Consider the following 16,403-nt stretch of genomic DNA (forward strand, 5'->3'; position numbering starts at 1 on the left):
CGGTGGCCCCGCGAGAGGCGGAGGCGGGGCCGGCGTGGTCACTATTAATGAGTCCCGCGCGCTGATTGGTCGCCTTCAGGGGCGGGGCGCCGTCTGAACCCGCCCCACGGCTTCCGGTCGGGGCCGCGCGAGGTGTCGCGCGGGAGCTGGGCGGTCCCGGCGGGGCGGGCGGAGCAGGTGTCTGGTAGCGGGGAGGTGGAGCGCGTCCCGACCCCGAGGAGGAGCGGCCTCCGGGGCCCCGCGGACCCAGACTCCTGCGATTCCGGGGGTCAGCGGGGGCAGTCGTTCATCACTGAAAATGCACGTTTAAAGGTACACCCTCCTCCGTGAACTCTTCACTAAACCCCAGGCAGATATTTAAGAGTGGAAACACGTTCATTGTTTTGCCAATTTTATCTTCATTGTAGAAATTCAAACTGTACAGGAATTTACAGTTTCCCAACCTCCCGAAGTTAAAGGACTGTGATTATCTTGCTCACCTTTCAATCTAAATGATAGCAGTTTCGGTGCAACCTTTCTGGCCCCATTTAATGCTTGATGTGAAAATGCACACACGCGCGCTCGCGTACATAATTGCACACTACCCACCTTTTTATTGTTTTAAGTAGATAAGTGTTTTTATTAATAGACTTTAGAGCAGTTTTTGGTTTTCAGAAAAATCGAGAAGCAAATACAGAGTTCTTATACACCCCCTCCACACATACACACGGTTTCCTTTATTATAAACATTTTCCATGGGTGGGGTACATTTATTAAAATTGATGAAGCAATACTGATACATTATTATTAACTAAATTCCATGGTTTACATTACGAATGATTCTGTGTTGTACAATTATGTTAAGTATCCACCATTACAGTATCATACAGAATAGCTGCACTGCCCTAAAAATCGTCTGCTTCTCCTATTCATCCCTCTCCCTGCCCCCGAACCCCTGGCAAATACTGATCTTTTCACTGTCTTTAGTTCTGCATTTTCCAGAATGTCATATAGTTGAAATCATACAGTATGTAGCCCTTTCAGATTGACTTCTTTCACTTAGTAATAGGCATTTTAAGTTTCCTCCATTCCTTTTCGTGGCTGGATGGCTCATTTCTTCTTAACGCTAAAGAATATTTCATTGTCTATATGTTCCACAATTTATCCATTCACCTATTATTTAGTTACCTATTTTTGGCCATGCCGCGCAGCACACGGGATCTTAGTTCCCCACCCAGGGATTGAACCCGCACCCCCTACGGTGGAAGCACGGAGTCTTAACCACTGGACCACCAGGGAAGTCCCTCCATTAACCTACTGAAGACATGTTGGTTGCATCCAAGTTTTGTCAATTATGAATAAAGCTGCTATAATCATTCGTGTTTTGGTTTTCGTGTGGACATTTTTTTAAACTCCTTTGGGTAAATACCAAGAACTGTAATTGCTGGGTCACACTGTAAGAAACTGCCAAACTGGGATTTCCCTGGTGGTGCAATGGTTAAGAATCCGCCTGCCAATGCAGGGGACACGGGTTCGAGCCCTGGTCCAGGAAGATACCACATGCCGCGGAGCAACTATGCCCCTGCGCCACAACTACTGAGCCTGCGCTCTAGGGCCCGCGAGCCACAACTACTGAAGCCTGCTCACCTAGAGCCCATGATCCGCAACGAGAAGCCACCGCAATGAGAAGCCCGTGCACCACAACAAAGAGTAGCCCCCGCTTGCCACAACTAGAGAAAAGCCCAAGCATAGCAACAAAGACCCAATGCAGCCAAAAATAAAAATTAATTATTTTAAAAAAAGAAAGAACCCACCAAACTGTCTTCCAGAATGAGCTGTACTATTTTGCATTTCCACCAGCAATGAATAAGAGTTCCTGTTGCTCCACATCCTTGCTCCACATCCTTGCCAGCATTTCGTGTTGTCAGTGTTTTGGATTTTGGCCATGCTAATAGACGTGTAGAGGTATCTCATTTTATTTCCAATTCCCTAATGACAAGTGATGTTGGGCACCTTTTCACATGCATATTTGCTACCTGTACATCTCTTTGGTGAGGTGTCTGTTCAGATCTTTTGCCCAGTTTTTAAATTGAGCTGTTGGTTTTCTTAATTGGTGTCACACTATCCACTTTTCTACCATTTACATTTTTAACAATACTCTTCACAAATTCTGGCCATGTTTTACTCAATTTTATGTCATTCTGTTTATTCGATATATTTCACAGTGTTAGTGTACCATACTTTAACAGACTCCTAATAGATGAACAATATTTTGATTGTTCCCAATCTTTCATTACCATAAATAGTGCTCTGGTGAACATTTGTTCATACACCTGTATGTATATGTTCCAGTTATCTACTGCTGCATAATAAAATACCTGAAAACTCTGTGGTTTAAAAGAAGCATTTTATTAGAGCTCACAATTTTTGTAGGTCAGGCATTCTAGCAAGGCTCAGTTAGATGATTCTTCTGTGTGATACAGTAGAGATCACTGGTGTGGCTGGAAGGCTGCATCCACTGGTACCAGGACCAGAGCACCTACACATTGCCTGTCCAGCCCAGCTGTGCTTCTTATGTGGCTGCTCAGGGCTTCTGGAGATTTCCAGGAGGCCCTGGTGGAAGCTGCCAGACTCTTGTGACCTCACCTTGGTCATCCCAGGACATCACCTCACCACATTCCATTGGTTGAGTCTGGGGCCAACCCAGACTCAAGGGGAGGGGAAAGTAGACCCCCACCTCTCAATCGGAGGAGTAGCGCAGTTGTGGCCATCTTAATCTACCACATTGTCTTATTAGTTCTTTTTTTTTTTAATATTTATTTATTTGGCTGCGCTGGTTCTTAGTTGAGGCATGCAGGTTCTTTGTTGCAGCGTGCAGGATCTAGTTTCCTGACCAGGGATTGAACCCGGGACCCCTGCATTGGGAGCGTGGAGTCTTAACCACTGCACCACCAGGAAAGTCCCGTCTTATTAGTTCTTCAAGATAGATTCTTAGAAATTGTATTGCTGGCTCAAAGGGCGTGTTCTAAGTGCTGCTATTTCCAAATGCATTGCCCGAGGGGAAGGTTATACTGACACTCCATTGCATATGTTTCTACTTTTGCTAACCCTAGATTTCACCAGGCTTTATTATCTTTGCTTAACATGATAGGGGGAAAAAAACCTCAGTGTTTTGTGTTTCTTTGATTTCAAGTGAGGCTAAACAGATTTTCACACATTTGTTGGCTGTTTGTAGTTCTTCTGTCATTTTATGTCCTTTACTGTTATCTATGGGGAAATTGGTCTTCATGCCTTTCATCTAAAAAAAAAATTCTTTATTTTGAAGGGTAGTGGTCTTCCTGTATCATATAATGAAAATAACTCCTCCCAGATATTGATGAATTCTCTTACAAAGACCATTTTAGAAACTGCAAAAATGAGAGATGATTCCCTAACTATTGTCGACTGAAAAAAAATGCACAACCTAAAAGTTGAGAATTCAGCTTTATTTGTCAGACTTTCTGAGCAACTGCTCTGAGAAGGTAAGAGAGGAGCCAGGATCTATGAGAGTTTTTGCAACAAAAACGGCGCAGTCGAAACATCAAAAGAGTACTGTTAATTAAAGAAAACAGACACCTCAAGTTAATGGAGTTAACACTTTTCTATGTATGGGAAAATTCAACAGTCTGGGCTCACTGAAATCATTCCTCTGATGTGCACCTTAACTATCTAGGGCCAGGATCCCGCTTCTCTCCCTCCTGAATCCCCTCAGGGTGCACCATCAGGGGTGTCTGCAGTAGCTGCCGGCTTGATAGCTGCAACATCCTTTGTTTACTGATAACGGCAGAGAGTATTTTTCATCCATGCTTTTTCTTTCAGTATGTTGCAATACTTTAGATAAATCTTTGATAACAAATTTCAACCTTGGCACTACTGACAGTTTGGGACCAATAAGTCTTTGCTGGGGGGAGGGGGGCGCCTCTCCTGTGCTTGTAGGATGGCCAGCAACAACCCTGGCCTCCCCCACTAGCTGCTCTTAGACCCCACCCCAAGCTGTGACTGTCAAAATGTCCCCCAGTCAAGAGCCAGTGCTTTGGGGGAAGGCTAAGCTACTCTAACAAAGAAACCCAACCAAAATCCACTAGCACAGAAGGAATTTTATTTCTTATCTAACAGTCCAGGGGCCAGGCAGCCATGCTCCGCGGGGTTACTCAGGGACCCAGATTCCTTCCAGCGTGGCGTCTGCCCCCAAAGGGCCTCGCCATTGTCTTCATGGTCAAGGGTGGATTGCAAGAAGGTCGGGGGGGTTGGGGGAGAGGGAGAATGCTCCGCCCACCGTCTGAAGGGGCACACACCACTGCTGCTCACGTCTCATTGGCAGTAACTTAGCCACCTGGCCCCATCTACCTGCAGGGAGGGCTGAGCGATGGCATCTAACAGGGCAGTGATGTGCCCAGCACAATCTTATTCTTCTGGAAGTAGATGAGTGCTATGGACTGAATATTCCCCCCCAAAAGTCATAGGCTGAATCCCTAAACCACAATGTGACTGTATTTGAGAGATCATTAAGAGGAAGAGAAACCAGACCTCTCTCTCTCTGTCCACAGCTGTACAGTGTGAAGGCCACGTGAGGACACAGTGAGAAGGTGGCCACCTGCAACCCAGAGGGAGAACATCAACCCTCCTGGCACCGTGAACTTGGACCTCCAGCCTCCAAAACCGTGAGGAAGATGTTCTGCTGTTTAAGCCACTCAGCCTGTGGCATTTTGCTCTTGCAACCCAGCTAAAACAGGGAGAAAGTCTTTGATGGATAGTAGCAAAGTCTGACCAATTCCTGTGATGGAAGGTGCAATAGGACAGTAAGAGCTATGGGGCCTCTTTTTTAAGGCAAAGTCTCAAACTCACAAAAGCCGAGAGGACCTAACAAACTCCACATCCCATCAGCCAGCTTCAGCAATTCTGGCCAGCTTCTGGCCCTTCCCTCGCCCCAAGTACACTCAGGCCCAGCGCCCTATCTGGCATTTCCTCCGTGAAGTAGATGCCCTTGTGCCCGCTACCAGGCCTCCGTGGCAGGGGAGACTCGCACTGCTCAGGGCAGACTGCGGAGATGGTTCTCAGTGTAGCAAGCACAGAGACGGACGCAAGGACTCTCCTGTACCTGCGTCAGGGATGTGAGGTCACGACTGCATGCATGGAGGTGCTGCAGTCACCCTGTGACCACGAGGGACAAGCTATGAGAACTGGTAAGTTGTTGACCCAACATCTGACATCACTGAGTAGCAGAAACAGTTCTTGGCTGCCTAATTCTGGACTTTGTGTTATGTGAGATGATTAGACATCCTGGTGATTTAAGCCAGTTAGGCTGGCATTCTGGTACCTGCAGTCAAAGGCATGTTGGAAGAGGTGGAAGCAAAATTGCTTCCTGTATCTTAATAAGAAATTTCACTGTACTTGTGCCAGTTTAGCAACTTCTGCCATCAAAAGGGCATCCCCTGCATACAAGGACCCAGCAGCCAGGCTCCCCACATTTCCATGGGTGACCAGGAAGGCTGTGCGGTCACAAGCTGATGTATTGCACGTGTTCCTGCCTGTCTGCCTGGTAAGTTCATCCTACAGATGTGGTACAAGGCTGTCCTGGGACTTGCCCAACCCCAGGAGGGTTCTCTTGGGTACTGTAATCCCTAATCCCCTCATCCTTTTGAGGGCAAGGAGATGAAAATTTCAGAACAAGACTCATAATTCAAAGGCAGTGTTAAGTACTAGTGTTTGTATCAACGACCTTTCACTAGGTCGTACCGCAGTAACAAAGGGCCCCAAAGTCTCGGTGGACTCGGCATCACAACTGTGTTTCTTGCTGGTGCCACCTATCAGCTGCAATGGCTGTGGCTTGGCTGTGGCTGTTTGTTCATTCCAGGGTCCAGGGTGAAAAAGCAGCCCTAATCGTGCACATGCTGTTCTCACACTGGCGGCAGGAAGGGGAGGGGTGACCCGCACAACAGCTTTTAAAGTTTCTTCCTGAAAGTCAGCTCTGGTTACTTTACAGATGCCCTGGAAGTCACAGGGCCAAACCCAACATCAAGGAAGAAAGCCAACAATTGGGAATGATAGAATCTACCACCTTTCCGGAACCCACAACCAAATCAAGCAACGGTCCATCAGGAAAACGTCAAGCGACCATAGGTGTCTGGGGTCACGGGAAATCAGGGGCTTGAACCAAATGAGGTGGGGTAGGAAAGTCAGGCAAACTGTTGCCACGACCTCAGCCCAAGCACCGAGGTGGACGGTCTAGAGCTCGCGGGGGTCCGCTGCTGTCCCCAGCCCTGGAGAGCCCTCGCCCGTCTCTCGTCTGCAGCAGGGGAGTAGGTGCTTCACGAAGGCTCCCTGGAGAGCAGTCCTGAAGTTCACGGCCACACTTCCGGCTGCCTCCGGATTTCTCCTCGGCAAACTCGAACGTTCCAGAGGCAGTTCTGGGAAACGCGGCTCTCAGCTTGGCACGGGCCGAACGCTGGTGTCCGCCCCAACCCCCTAGGTTGAGGTCTGACCCCACCGTGACGGTACCTGGGGACAGGCCTCCGGGGCCACGAGGCCCGAGGGCGGGACCCCTCGACGAGAAGGCGGCCGACGCGGTCTCACCTGGAACCGCCCCTAAGACGACAGCGGCCAACCTCACTGAGCGCTTCCCGGTGCCGGGGCGCGCGCCCTCAAGGTCCCCGCCGTCGGAGAGTCGGCGGCGGGCGGGCCCCGAGGCCGCAGCCCCGAACTTTAGGAGGAGGGACAGCGGCCCGCGCCCACGACAGCGGCCCGCGCGCGGAACGAGGCGCGCCCGGCTTCCGGCCCGGAAGAGGCGGTGCGACCGAGGCCCCGTCGGGCCAGTCGCGCCGCTTCCGCCGGACTAGTCCCAGCCAATCCGGCTCATCTGAGCCAATCCCGGCGCGCGCCGCGGGCGCCGGCCCATTGCAGCCAATGGGAGGTCCGGGCGGCCCGGCTGCGCTGGGGGTGGTGGCGGAGGCGGGAAACGCGGCGATGGCGGGCAGGCGCGGCGCTCTCATCGTGCTGGAGGGTGTGGACCGTGCGGGGAAGAGCACGCAGAGCCGCAAGCTGGTGGACGCGCTTTGCGCCGCGGGCCACTGCGCCGAGCTGCTGCGCTTCCCGGGTGGGCGCGGCGGGCGCGGGGTTCCGGGATGCCGGGGGCCGGGGAGGGGACCCAGGGGCCACGGAGGCCTCGCCGGCTCCTGAGGACGAGAAGCGAAGGCCTCCTGCGCTGAACTCGCTCTCGTTTGTCCGCGGGTCGGAGCGCGGGGACCACCCTTGTGGTCCCCGAGCCTCAGTGGTCTGTGGTTCTGTTTTTGCGCAGCTGCCCCGCGGCTGATGTGCAGTAAAGTCACGTGTTTAGTGAGTCTTGGCACATGTACACCCAGGAAAGCGTCTTCACGACCAAGAGAATGAGTATATCTGTGACCCCTAAAAGTTTCCAAGTGCTGCTTTGTAATCCAAGTCTCCGTTTTATCTTGGGTTTCCCGCCCCCTGTCCTTGCATGGCTGTTTACCCTGTGAAGGGTTTTGTGTCATATTTTTAATTTTTTAAGGCAAAACATTGATCTTGAAAACCAGGGGTAGGGAGATGGGGGGGGGATGCTTTTTAAATTTTTCTTGTTTTTTTTTCTTTTGGCCACACTGTGTGGCATGTGGAACTTCACTGACCAGGGAATGAACCCGTGCCCCCTGCGAGTCTCAACCACCGGGGAAGTCCGAAAGTGCTTTTTTTGAATATTTATCATTTTAATCTTTAAGCCAACCAGTCTACAAATCTTATACAGTTGATCCTTGAACAACATGGGTTTGAACTGCAGTGGTCCACTTATATGCATATTTTTTTCAATAAACATACAGTACTATGCAGTCTTGTGTTGGTGGAATGCAAAAATGCAGAACCTCAGATGTGGAGGGCCGACTTTGGGAGTTGAATATCCTTCTCTTGGTATCGAGGTAGCTCCTGGTACCAGTTCCCCTTGGTTGGCAGTTCCTTTGCAGTTGCTGCCTCCTACCTGAGTTCCTTCTTCCTAAAGCATTTTTCATCCCAGTGTGTCTGCACACTGCTGCCCTTTCTCAGGAAAAGGTCTGAACCTGTCTAAAGTTGTTGTAAAATAAAACTCAAAGTTAGACTTGGGTCAGGGCCTAGAAATTTGGCACAAACTACGAATGTAGATGGAGAGCCTGTCCTCACTTTTGTGTGTTGTTCTCTTTTATTTTAGAAAGATCAACTGAGATTGGCAAGCTTCTGAGTTCCTACTTGGAAAAGAAAAGCGAGGTGGAAGATCACTCGGTGCACCTGCTGTTCTCTGCGAACCGCTGGGAACACGTGTAAACACCCCTGTCCTTCTGCCGCTCCCCCTGCTTCTGTGCCTGCCCCAAGGCTGAATGCGGCTCTGTTTCTGAGTGGTTGAGAGCATGCTGGAGGCTGTACCTTTACAAGGTTCTTTAGGTCACGGATCCCAAAGAGCACTAGTTAATGCTTTTTTTCTTCTCCCCACCCCCCGCTCCCAGCTTTTTGTAATTAATAGACTAGGTAGTTTTAGGTACACAGAAAAGAGCCCCCCCCAATGCCCCCGTCCCTTCCTCCCCGCCCAGAGATGCTCTTATTTATGTCTTTGATGAACCAGTGTTGACACATCATTAAGTGAAGTTGAGTTTATGTTGGGGTGTGCCCTCTCGCACCCTCTTTTTGACTTACATCATCTTGGTGGATTCCCTCTTCACCCTGCACAACTGTTGACGAAGTGCCTGTGGGGTCCGCTCTCAGGTGCTTCTGTTTCCATTTACACACGTATGTAGGTAACACACATGTCATCGGAGGTGTTTTGTTTTAACGTGAATGAATGGGACCCTACCGTACAGATTACCTCACGGCTGGCTTCCTGAGGCCGCCTCCCGATCTGCACTCTTCCTCTTCTCTCCCGTCCCAGCGGCCTGCTCTCCGGAAAGGCTGCCCCACCTTGGACTGAGGGATGCCAGTGGGCGGACGTTCAGGTGGTTGTGCCTTGTTCCCTCTCACAGGCAAGCTGGCACTGCTCTCCTCTGGCTTTGGCTTAGCCGGTGGTCTTGTCTGGAAAGGCCTCCCCCCTCCGTGTATTAGATGAGAATGAGGGCAGGTTTACAGTCTTTAACACATCTGGAGTTTATTGACATAAATGTTGTGATTTTCGCTTTTTGTGGATTTCTAGAAAAGTAATGTCAGAGCAACTGAAAATGAGAAACAGTTCTGACTCCATTCCCTAATTGCTGTCTGCTTCCAGGACACAGGCCTGCAAGTCTCTGGGCCATTCGTTCTGCCACAGCTCCCCCTTCTGATTATTCCAGCCACTGCCATCAGATTAGGTTTGCTGACACTTGGAAGTCCTTGGCTGACAGGTCGGATGCCGGGCAGCGCTGTGGCCCCTAGTACCCCTCAGGTCTCGTGTGCAGGGCGGGCCTGGGAATGGGTGCTCAGTTAACCTAGGCTGTTTTGAGTTCACCCTGGTGCTTGGAGCACTTTCTGAGAGGACTCTGGTTACTTCCTCAGCCTCTGGTTTTCTGCCCTTTTGCTGTGCTGCGTCTTTACCGGGTCAGTTGCTGGTCGTGGAAGTCATCTCCCCTCCCAGCTGCTGCGCGGTTTCCCTGGCACCGATTGCGGTAACAGCCTCCACTTCCCTCCCCGGCTGTTTGTCAAAACCTACTGATCCTCTAGGGCCATCCAGGAATTAAATTCCTGGAAATGAGCAATCTCTCTTACTTTCCGTAGCAATTTAGCGATGTTCTTCTCTACCTGTTTTTAAACTTTTTATTCTGGAATAGTTGCAATCAGTCAGGAAGTCTGCGCCAAGAACCCCCGGGTGCCCTTCCCCAGGCTTCCCCGGTTAGTAACATTTTGCCACATTTGCTTTACCATTTGCTCACTCTTTTTAAAAATCAAGGGCTATTTTATGAAATGCTGGGTTTACCTGATGTTTCCTCATGAGTAGATTTGGGTTTGCATTTTTGATAGGAAGACCCCAGAAGTGACATTGGGTCCTCTTGAGGGCATCGTGGCGGGATGCGAGGCCACTTGGGTTTCCCCTGATTAGTGAGGGGGCTGCTGGCCAGGCTCTTCCACTAAGTGACTCTCTTTCCTGTTGTAAATAGTCAAAAGGGGAACTCATAAAACCAAAAATATCCCCTTTCTATGAAACCTCCTAGTTTGTGTTGGTTAGTCATCCTGCTGGAGTCTGTTATTGTGATTTTCTGATTCTGTCATTTCCGCAACACTGATCAGCTGGCATTCTGTGTAAGGAAGAGCTTTCCTGCCTTCCGTGTCCGTCCATCCGTCCGTCTATCATCAGTGGGTCATAAGCACTACTGTTAGTCGTTTCGCTGTTCAGATTGTCCCAGCCTCGGCCTGTGGGAACCCCTTCAGGCTGGCTCCTTCGTCCCTTGGACGTGTTTCTGGCCTGACAAGGTATTGCGGCTTTCCGTGCCTCCTGCTTTAGCCGGGGCCAGCTGTTCTCTGCTCTTTGTGGAGGGTGGACTTCAGAGACCGACATCTGCTCAGCTTCTGCATGTGTTCACGTCCCCTGCATCTGTTAGACCCCTGCCATCTCATCCAGCACCCGGGCTCATCTGCCCCATCCTGCCCTCCACGGGCTGGTCTTAGGATCACTGCCCTCACCTACGTAAAGCCTGCCTGGGGCTCACGGGTGGTTGCAGCTCTGTTGTTAGAATGGGGGCACACGGTGCTGTGTCCAAACATCTCAGGCACGCCTTTGCCATTCCACTGTGTTCATTTGGGATACGGGTAGGTTCATTTGACTTTGTATACAATTTTAGGTTTTTCTTTTTTTTTTCCCATTCTTGTTGATTTCAGTTTTCAAATATGTAAAACATGAAATGGTTCTAAGAGTCAGAATCATACAGAAAGGTCACTGCCCTGCCCACCCCCTTTCCATCCAAGCCCTGCCTTCCGCTGTCGGTAAGCAGGCCCATTCACTTCTAAACGAAATCAGCAGATGCCTGTTGTCTTGCCTCACCTTCTGTCTGATATAAAGGCAGCCGCCTGTGTGCCCAATGTGCTTTGCTTTGTTAGCAACGTGTCAGGAGGGTGTTTATGGGGCATCTTTCTCGCTCTCTGTACAGTTGCATCTTCTGTGCTCATGCCATATTCTACCAGTGTTCTGTTCATAAGATTAGGTAGTTTTAAGTGTTGATAATTTGCACGATAATTTGGAATGACGCTGTGATGGGAATGGCGTCTCACTGTTGGAGGTGCCCCCCGCTGTGCTGTTCTGCGAGCTTCTCACCGTAACTCTTGTTCCCCAAAGTGCACGCAGTGCTTCTGGCCCATGCCAAGCCTCTGCACCCATCCTGCTAAGGTCTCGGGGCCGGAGGGTGGTGGGGACCTGCTGCCTCCTGCTGGAGGGTGTCCTGGCTCCCAGGCGGATGCAGGAGCATCCTTCATCACCTCCGGGCCACGTCCAGCCTTCCCTCCTGTTGGCCTGGCCCTCCCACTCCCGGACAGCCGAGCTGCCTCTGGACAGCTGCCGATGCCAGCTGCATTTATCCCCTTTAGTGGCGTTGTCTTTTCGTGCTGGGCTTTGCTGGGAGTGAAGATTCAGAGCCCTGGGGGATGAAAGTCAGGCTACAGATGGCTGCCCGCGCGCTCCCTTCATGCTGGCTTCTGAATTGAATTGTGTCCTCAGGGTGATTTGAGCATGCGACTCAGGGCCTGTGAAGCCAGGACCATGGCTCACAGGATCCTCTTTTTTGTAGGCCGCTAATTAAGGAGAAGCTGAGCCAGGGCATCACCCTGGTCGTGGACAGGTACGCCTTTTCTGGGGTCGCCTTCACCAGCGCCAAGGAGGTGAGTGCCGCTCCGGCCCCAGCGCGTGGTTTGTGCCTGGTGTGGACTCAGTGTGGTCCCCATGGGCACAGAGCAGTCGCAGCGCGAGTCTCTTCATGTCACTGCCTCTAGCGGTTTGAGATCCCCGTGTTTGCCAGGTCAATTTGGTCTTTGTCGACAAGAAGAGAAACCTTTTTTGTAGCTACAGGTTTTCATAGATACAACTGCATTTTTCATTTGGCCGACACATTTCACATCATACATTTACACATATGGTCCATCGGAAGGCCTGTTTCATCCAGCGTCTTGTTTGCGGAAAAGATGGTGAGAGTGTCTGGGGTGCTTTCGTGCAGTGTTCCTGACCCCCTGTTCCAGGGAGCTGCTGTTTCACAGGCATAATGGCAGTGACTACACTGCCCTTTTTTCCTGCTTTTTATTTAAAAATTTTCAAACATATACCAGCAGAGAAAATAAGCCACCCAGCACCGTCACCTGCCTCAGAAGCTTCTGGTCTCTGTGACCCCCAGACACATCATCAGTCCCTTCATAAACATTTCGGTGCACATCCCCAAAGCAGCTTTTCAGAAACCTCGTCTCACCCATTCCAGAGTGTCATCATTCAGGCAGTGTGCAGAGTTCCCAGTGCTCTCAGGAGCCGTTTGATCCGTCTTGTGTTTTTACAGTTCGATTGAATCGGAATCCCGCCAGTTAAGGTCCATTCTTGAAATGTCTCTTGAATCTCTCGATACATAGGTTCCTGCATCTCTTTTCTTCCTTCCGCTAAAATTTTTGAATTTTTTATTTTCCCGAGTCGCCTATCAAGAGGCACGGTGTGCCTGGTTATCTCCTTTTTGTGGTAACCGTCTTTGATCGTGGCTAATTCACGAAGGGCTGCAAAATGACAGCCTTCTAACCCTGCCAGTCTTCCCGCACGAGCTAGCTGGGTCCTCCTTTAGGGCAGTCCCCCGAGGTACCGGCCACACGGCTCCATCTGTGAAAAGCACGCAGGCTCGGGCAGGGCTGACGGGCTCCCTTCTCCAGTCAGGGTGTCCCGGCAGCACAAGGCTCTGAGCCCACAGCTCGGTTCTAACCCTTTTAAATCTTCAGAGCTGTGTGGCTCTCTCTTCCTCTAGAAGTGGGGACACTATTTTTAGAGTTGCGAGGATGAATGAGAGGGGACATGCAGGAGACAGCACACGGGGCGCTGGCGAGCGTCTCCAGGATTGGGGTCTTCCCCTCTCTGTAGAAGGGAGTGATGCCCTGGCTCGTCTGCTGCCACTGCTTGGCCAGAGGGTGTGGGACGCACGCATGATGCCCTCGGTCCCGGGCCCTGAGTGACGCGTCCTGGGCCCCGGGGTGTTCTGTCCACTGTGAACGTATTCACATGTCAAAACACAGGAAGGTGATGTGAGTGAAAGCAAAACGCTGGAGACCTAAAGGACAGAGCTGCTGCTGTGTAAGAACTCTCCCCTCAAACGTTAGCTCGCCTTTCCCCCTTTTCGATGAATTTTGAAACCAGGAATGAGACCGCATTAAGCTGGATCCGTAACGGTTGGGTTCTTCGTCTCCAGAATTTCTCCCTGGACTGGTGCAAGCAGCCAGACGTGGGCCTCCCCAAACCGGACCTGGTTGTGTTCCTGCAGCTGCAGCTGGCAGAGGCCGCCGCGAGGGGCGAGTTCGGCCGTGAACGCTACGAGAGCAGCCCTTTCCAGCAGCGGGCCCTGCAGTGCTTCCAGCAGCTCCTGGGAGACTCCAGTCTGCCCTGGAAGGTGGGCGCGGTGCCCGGGCCCTCCTGGGGACAGCACTTTCTGGTCCTGGGGTTGGTGCAGGACGTGGGTCGGTGCCCTGATGCTGGCCCAGGGCAGGGCCGCACGGGCAGCGGCTCCAGAGCAGGCGTCCTGCACGGGGGACCCTGTGCCGAGCCGGCCGTCCAGCGGGCTCCCGTCCCCTGCTGGACGTCAGCTGTGCGAGGCCAGCACCCAGAACGCCGAGTCCGTGGGTGTCAGGCAGCGGCACTTTAGCTCCCATGCAACCGGGTCGAGCGTGGGGCCTTCGTTGACTCCAGGCGCCAGGCGGCCCGCACCCGCCACAGCTGCCACCTCCCTGCTCTCCGTCCCTGCGGCCTGGCGCCCGCCCACCTCAGGGCACGTGACCCGGCGCCCCGGTCCATCTTCCCTGCACGTGCCCACCTGGCACGGCCGCTGCTCCTCTTACTGCTGGCAGTGTCCTCGCCACTCGGGCAGGTCCCAAGGTTTGGGTTCTCAGTTCTGGCACCTCGTGCTTCTCCCTCGCCCTCCAGCTGTGCCTCCCCGCTGTCCTGCTCTGGCTGGTGCTGGTTTGTGGCCAGGGCCGGGGCTCCTCTGTGTGCAGGTCCGGAGTACACCCTTGACCTTTCTGTTTGTCTCCTGTGTGCTCGGGGGTGGAAGGAAGGGCGTGTCTTTCCCCAGATGGAGGCTGCAGCGCGGTGCCTCAGATCCCTGTCATCTCTGCTGGCTGGTTCTATCAGCTACTGAATTCCAGAGTTTTCCTCTGGTTCTTCTTTTTTTGGCTGTGCCACGCGGCCTGTGTGTGGGATTAGTTCCCCGACCAGGGATCGAACCCCTGCCCCGTGCATTGAGAGCACTGGACCGCCAGGGAAGTCCCTCTCTGGTTTTTTTTAACTAGTTCTACATGGTGTAAGTTCCTCTTGATTTATACTACGTTTCAGCACCTGCTGGGAACGCGACAAGACTTCACAGCATCAGGAACGTGAAAGGGGAAGGCCAGCGGCGCTCTCCTCTCCTTCCTGCACTGACTGTTCGTCTTGTCTCGTTTCCCGCAGCTTTAAGAACTTCCTTTAATGTTCCTGTAGGGCAGGTCTCCTGGCATAGCATTCTCAACTTTTGTTTATCTGAAAATTTATTTTTCTTAGTATTTTTCAAATTTTTAAAGCAGTCACAAACTTACAGGAAAGTTGTAAGTACAATACAAGGAACTCTTCCAGGACCATTTGAGAATAAATTAGTACCTGACACCCCCTCCCTGTCAAAATGGGGCCAGTCACATGGATCCGCTCCTACTGCCTGACCCCCCGGTCCCACTAGTGACCCTTGTAACAGGACGTGGTTCACAGGCACACCTCTCTGGCCTCCAGCCTGTGACTTTCTCAACCTTGACTTTTTTGAAGGTCGCAACAGTCGCTTTGTAGCCGAACCTCAGATTGACTTTGTGATTGGATCAGGTTGTGTGTCCTTGGTGGGCTGTCGCTGCCCCGTCACGGGCTGCGCACCCTTGGTGTGTCGCGCTCCAGCGACGCTCCCCTTGAGCTCTGGGTTAAGCAGTTCACGGTGAAGTCACTCCGCGTCCCGCTTTGAGGTGGTGCTTTGACGCTGCTCATAGACTTCCAGTTCGTTTATATGTTTACACTTGCACGGACTCACGTTTGTACCGCGTACTCACCAGCAACCTGTTTTCCTCACAATTGGAGGTGCAGGTTGGCCCAGGTCTGGCCCCTGGGTGACCCCCACCCCAGCCCCGGGTCCTTCTGATCAGTTCCCCTCACTTCCGGCCCTTCCCGGTCCCGGCCCATTACGATTGACCTCTGGGCTCACCCTGTGCTGTCCCGGCCCAGTGTCCTGAGGTGTCCCTGGTTCCATTTTATGAAGGAAGAGATAGAGGCGGTTATCTGGGCCCCCAGAGGACGAGGGGTGTCCACGTACGTGTCCACACGGGAGGTGCCACGCACCGCCAGCTGCCTGGGATGGTTCTGTGCCAGAGCTCTGCAGCTGGGCCGTGGCTGGCAAGGTGACCTTCAGGCGGGGCCGGGGGGCCCGTGGGGAGGCGGTGTCGCTCCTCATAGACTTTGTGCCGCGGTTACAGCTGTCTGAGCGTGTCTACACCCTGGAGCTTTTCCAGAGTTTGCTGCGCCAGAGGCTGCCTAGAGGCTCTTAGTGCCCAGAGCTGAGCCTTGCCTGAGGAGGGGCCTCCCAGGCACGCCTTCCCTCATGTGGCCCGGCATGTGTCCCTCCCTCCTGTGGAGGGTCGCTCCTCTCGTGGGCTGGCCCCCCGGTGACCGAAGGTCCTTGTGTCAGCAAGGTGGGGCAGCCAGCTATCGGGACGAAGCCCATCGTACCAGGGAGAGGAGTCGGACCCAAGTTGGGCTCCCGGCAGAACCTGCGGTACAGGCAGGTCCGGGCGCAGCCGTGGAGGGGCGGGAGTGGGCGCTGCCCTCGCCGCCTCTGCTGGCGGCACCGGGGTCCCCTGGAGGTGAGCGTCTGACCGGGGCTGCAGCCGGGGGGCCAGGCGGCTCGGTCCCAAGGGCCTGTCCAGCTCACTGTCCCTAGGCGAGGCCGGGGGTCAAGGACCCCAGAGGAGCGGAAGCCGTGCCCTCCGGAAGCTGCCCCACCCGCTGAGAACATTAACCTGTCTCTCCCCCCTGCCCCTGCCCAGACAGTCGACGCCTCCAGGAGCATCGAGGACGTCCACCAGGAAATCCGCGTGCTGTCTGAGGGTGCTATCCGGGCCGCTGCACACAGGCCGCTGGGGCAGCTGTGGACCTAGAGGGACGGGACCCCCGTCTGCCGCAAGGCAGGAGCCGCGTGTGCACAGTGTCCGGGGGG

At 52.9% G+C, this 16,403-nt stretch overlaps 1 protein-coding gene across 2 annotated transcripts; it reads left to right on the forward strand.

Annotated features, from left to right (window-relative positions):
- The first annotated feature begins 6,799 nt into the window (after positions 1–6,799).
- On the forward strand, positions 6,800–16,403 carry DTYMK (deoxythymidylate kinase). Of its 2 annotated transcripts, none has more exons than XM_030850306.3 (5): positions 6,800–7,111; positions 8,210–8,318; positions 11,736–11,826; positions 13,449–13,574; positions 16,234–16,403. In XM_030850306.3, exons 1-5 carry the CDS (start codon positions 6,922–6,924, stop codon positions 16,342–16,344), a joined length of 627 nt encoding a protein of 208 aa, XP_030706166.1. In that variant the 5' UTR covers positions 6,800–6,921; the 3' UTR covers positions 16,345–16,403. The 2 variants fall into 2 exon arrangements, with proteins under 2 accessions (XP_030706166.1, XP_030706165.1); XM_030850305.3 differs by having other exon boundaries at positions 6,904–7,111; positions 13,377–13,574.

This window comes from Globicephala melas, chromosome 7 (assembly GCF_963455315.2).
Source record: "Globicephala melas chromosome 7, mGloMel1.2, whole genome shotgun sequence".
In the NCBI taxonomy this organism is placed as follows: Eukaryota; Metazoa; Chordata; class Mammalia; order Artiodactyla; family Delphinidae; genus Globicephala; species Globicephala melas.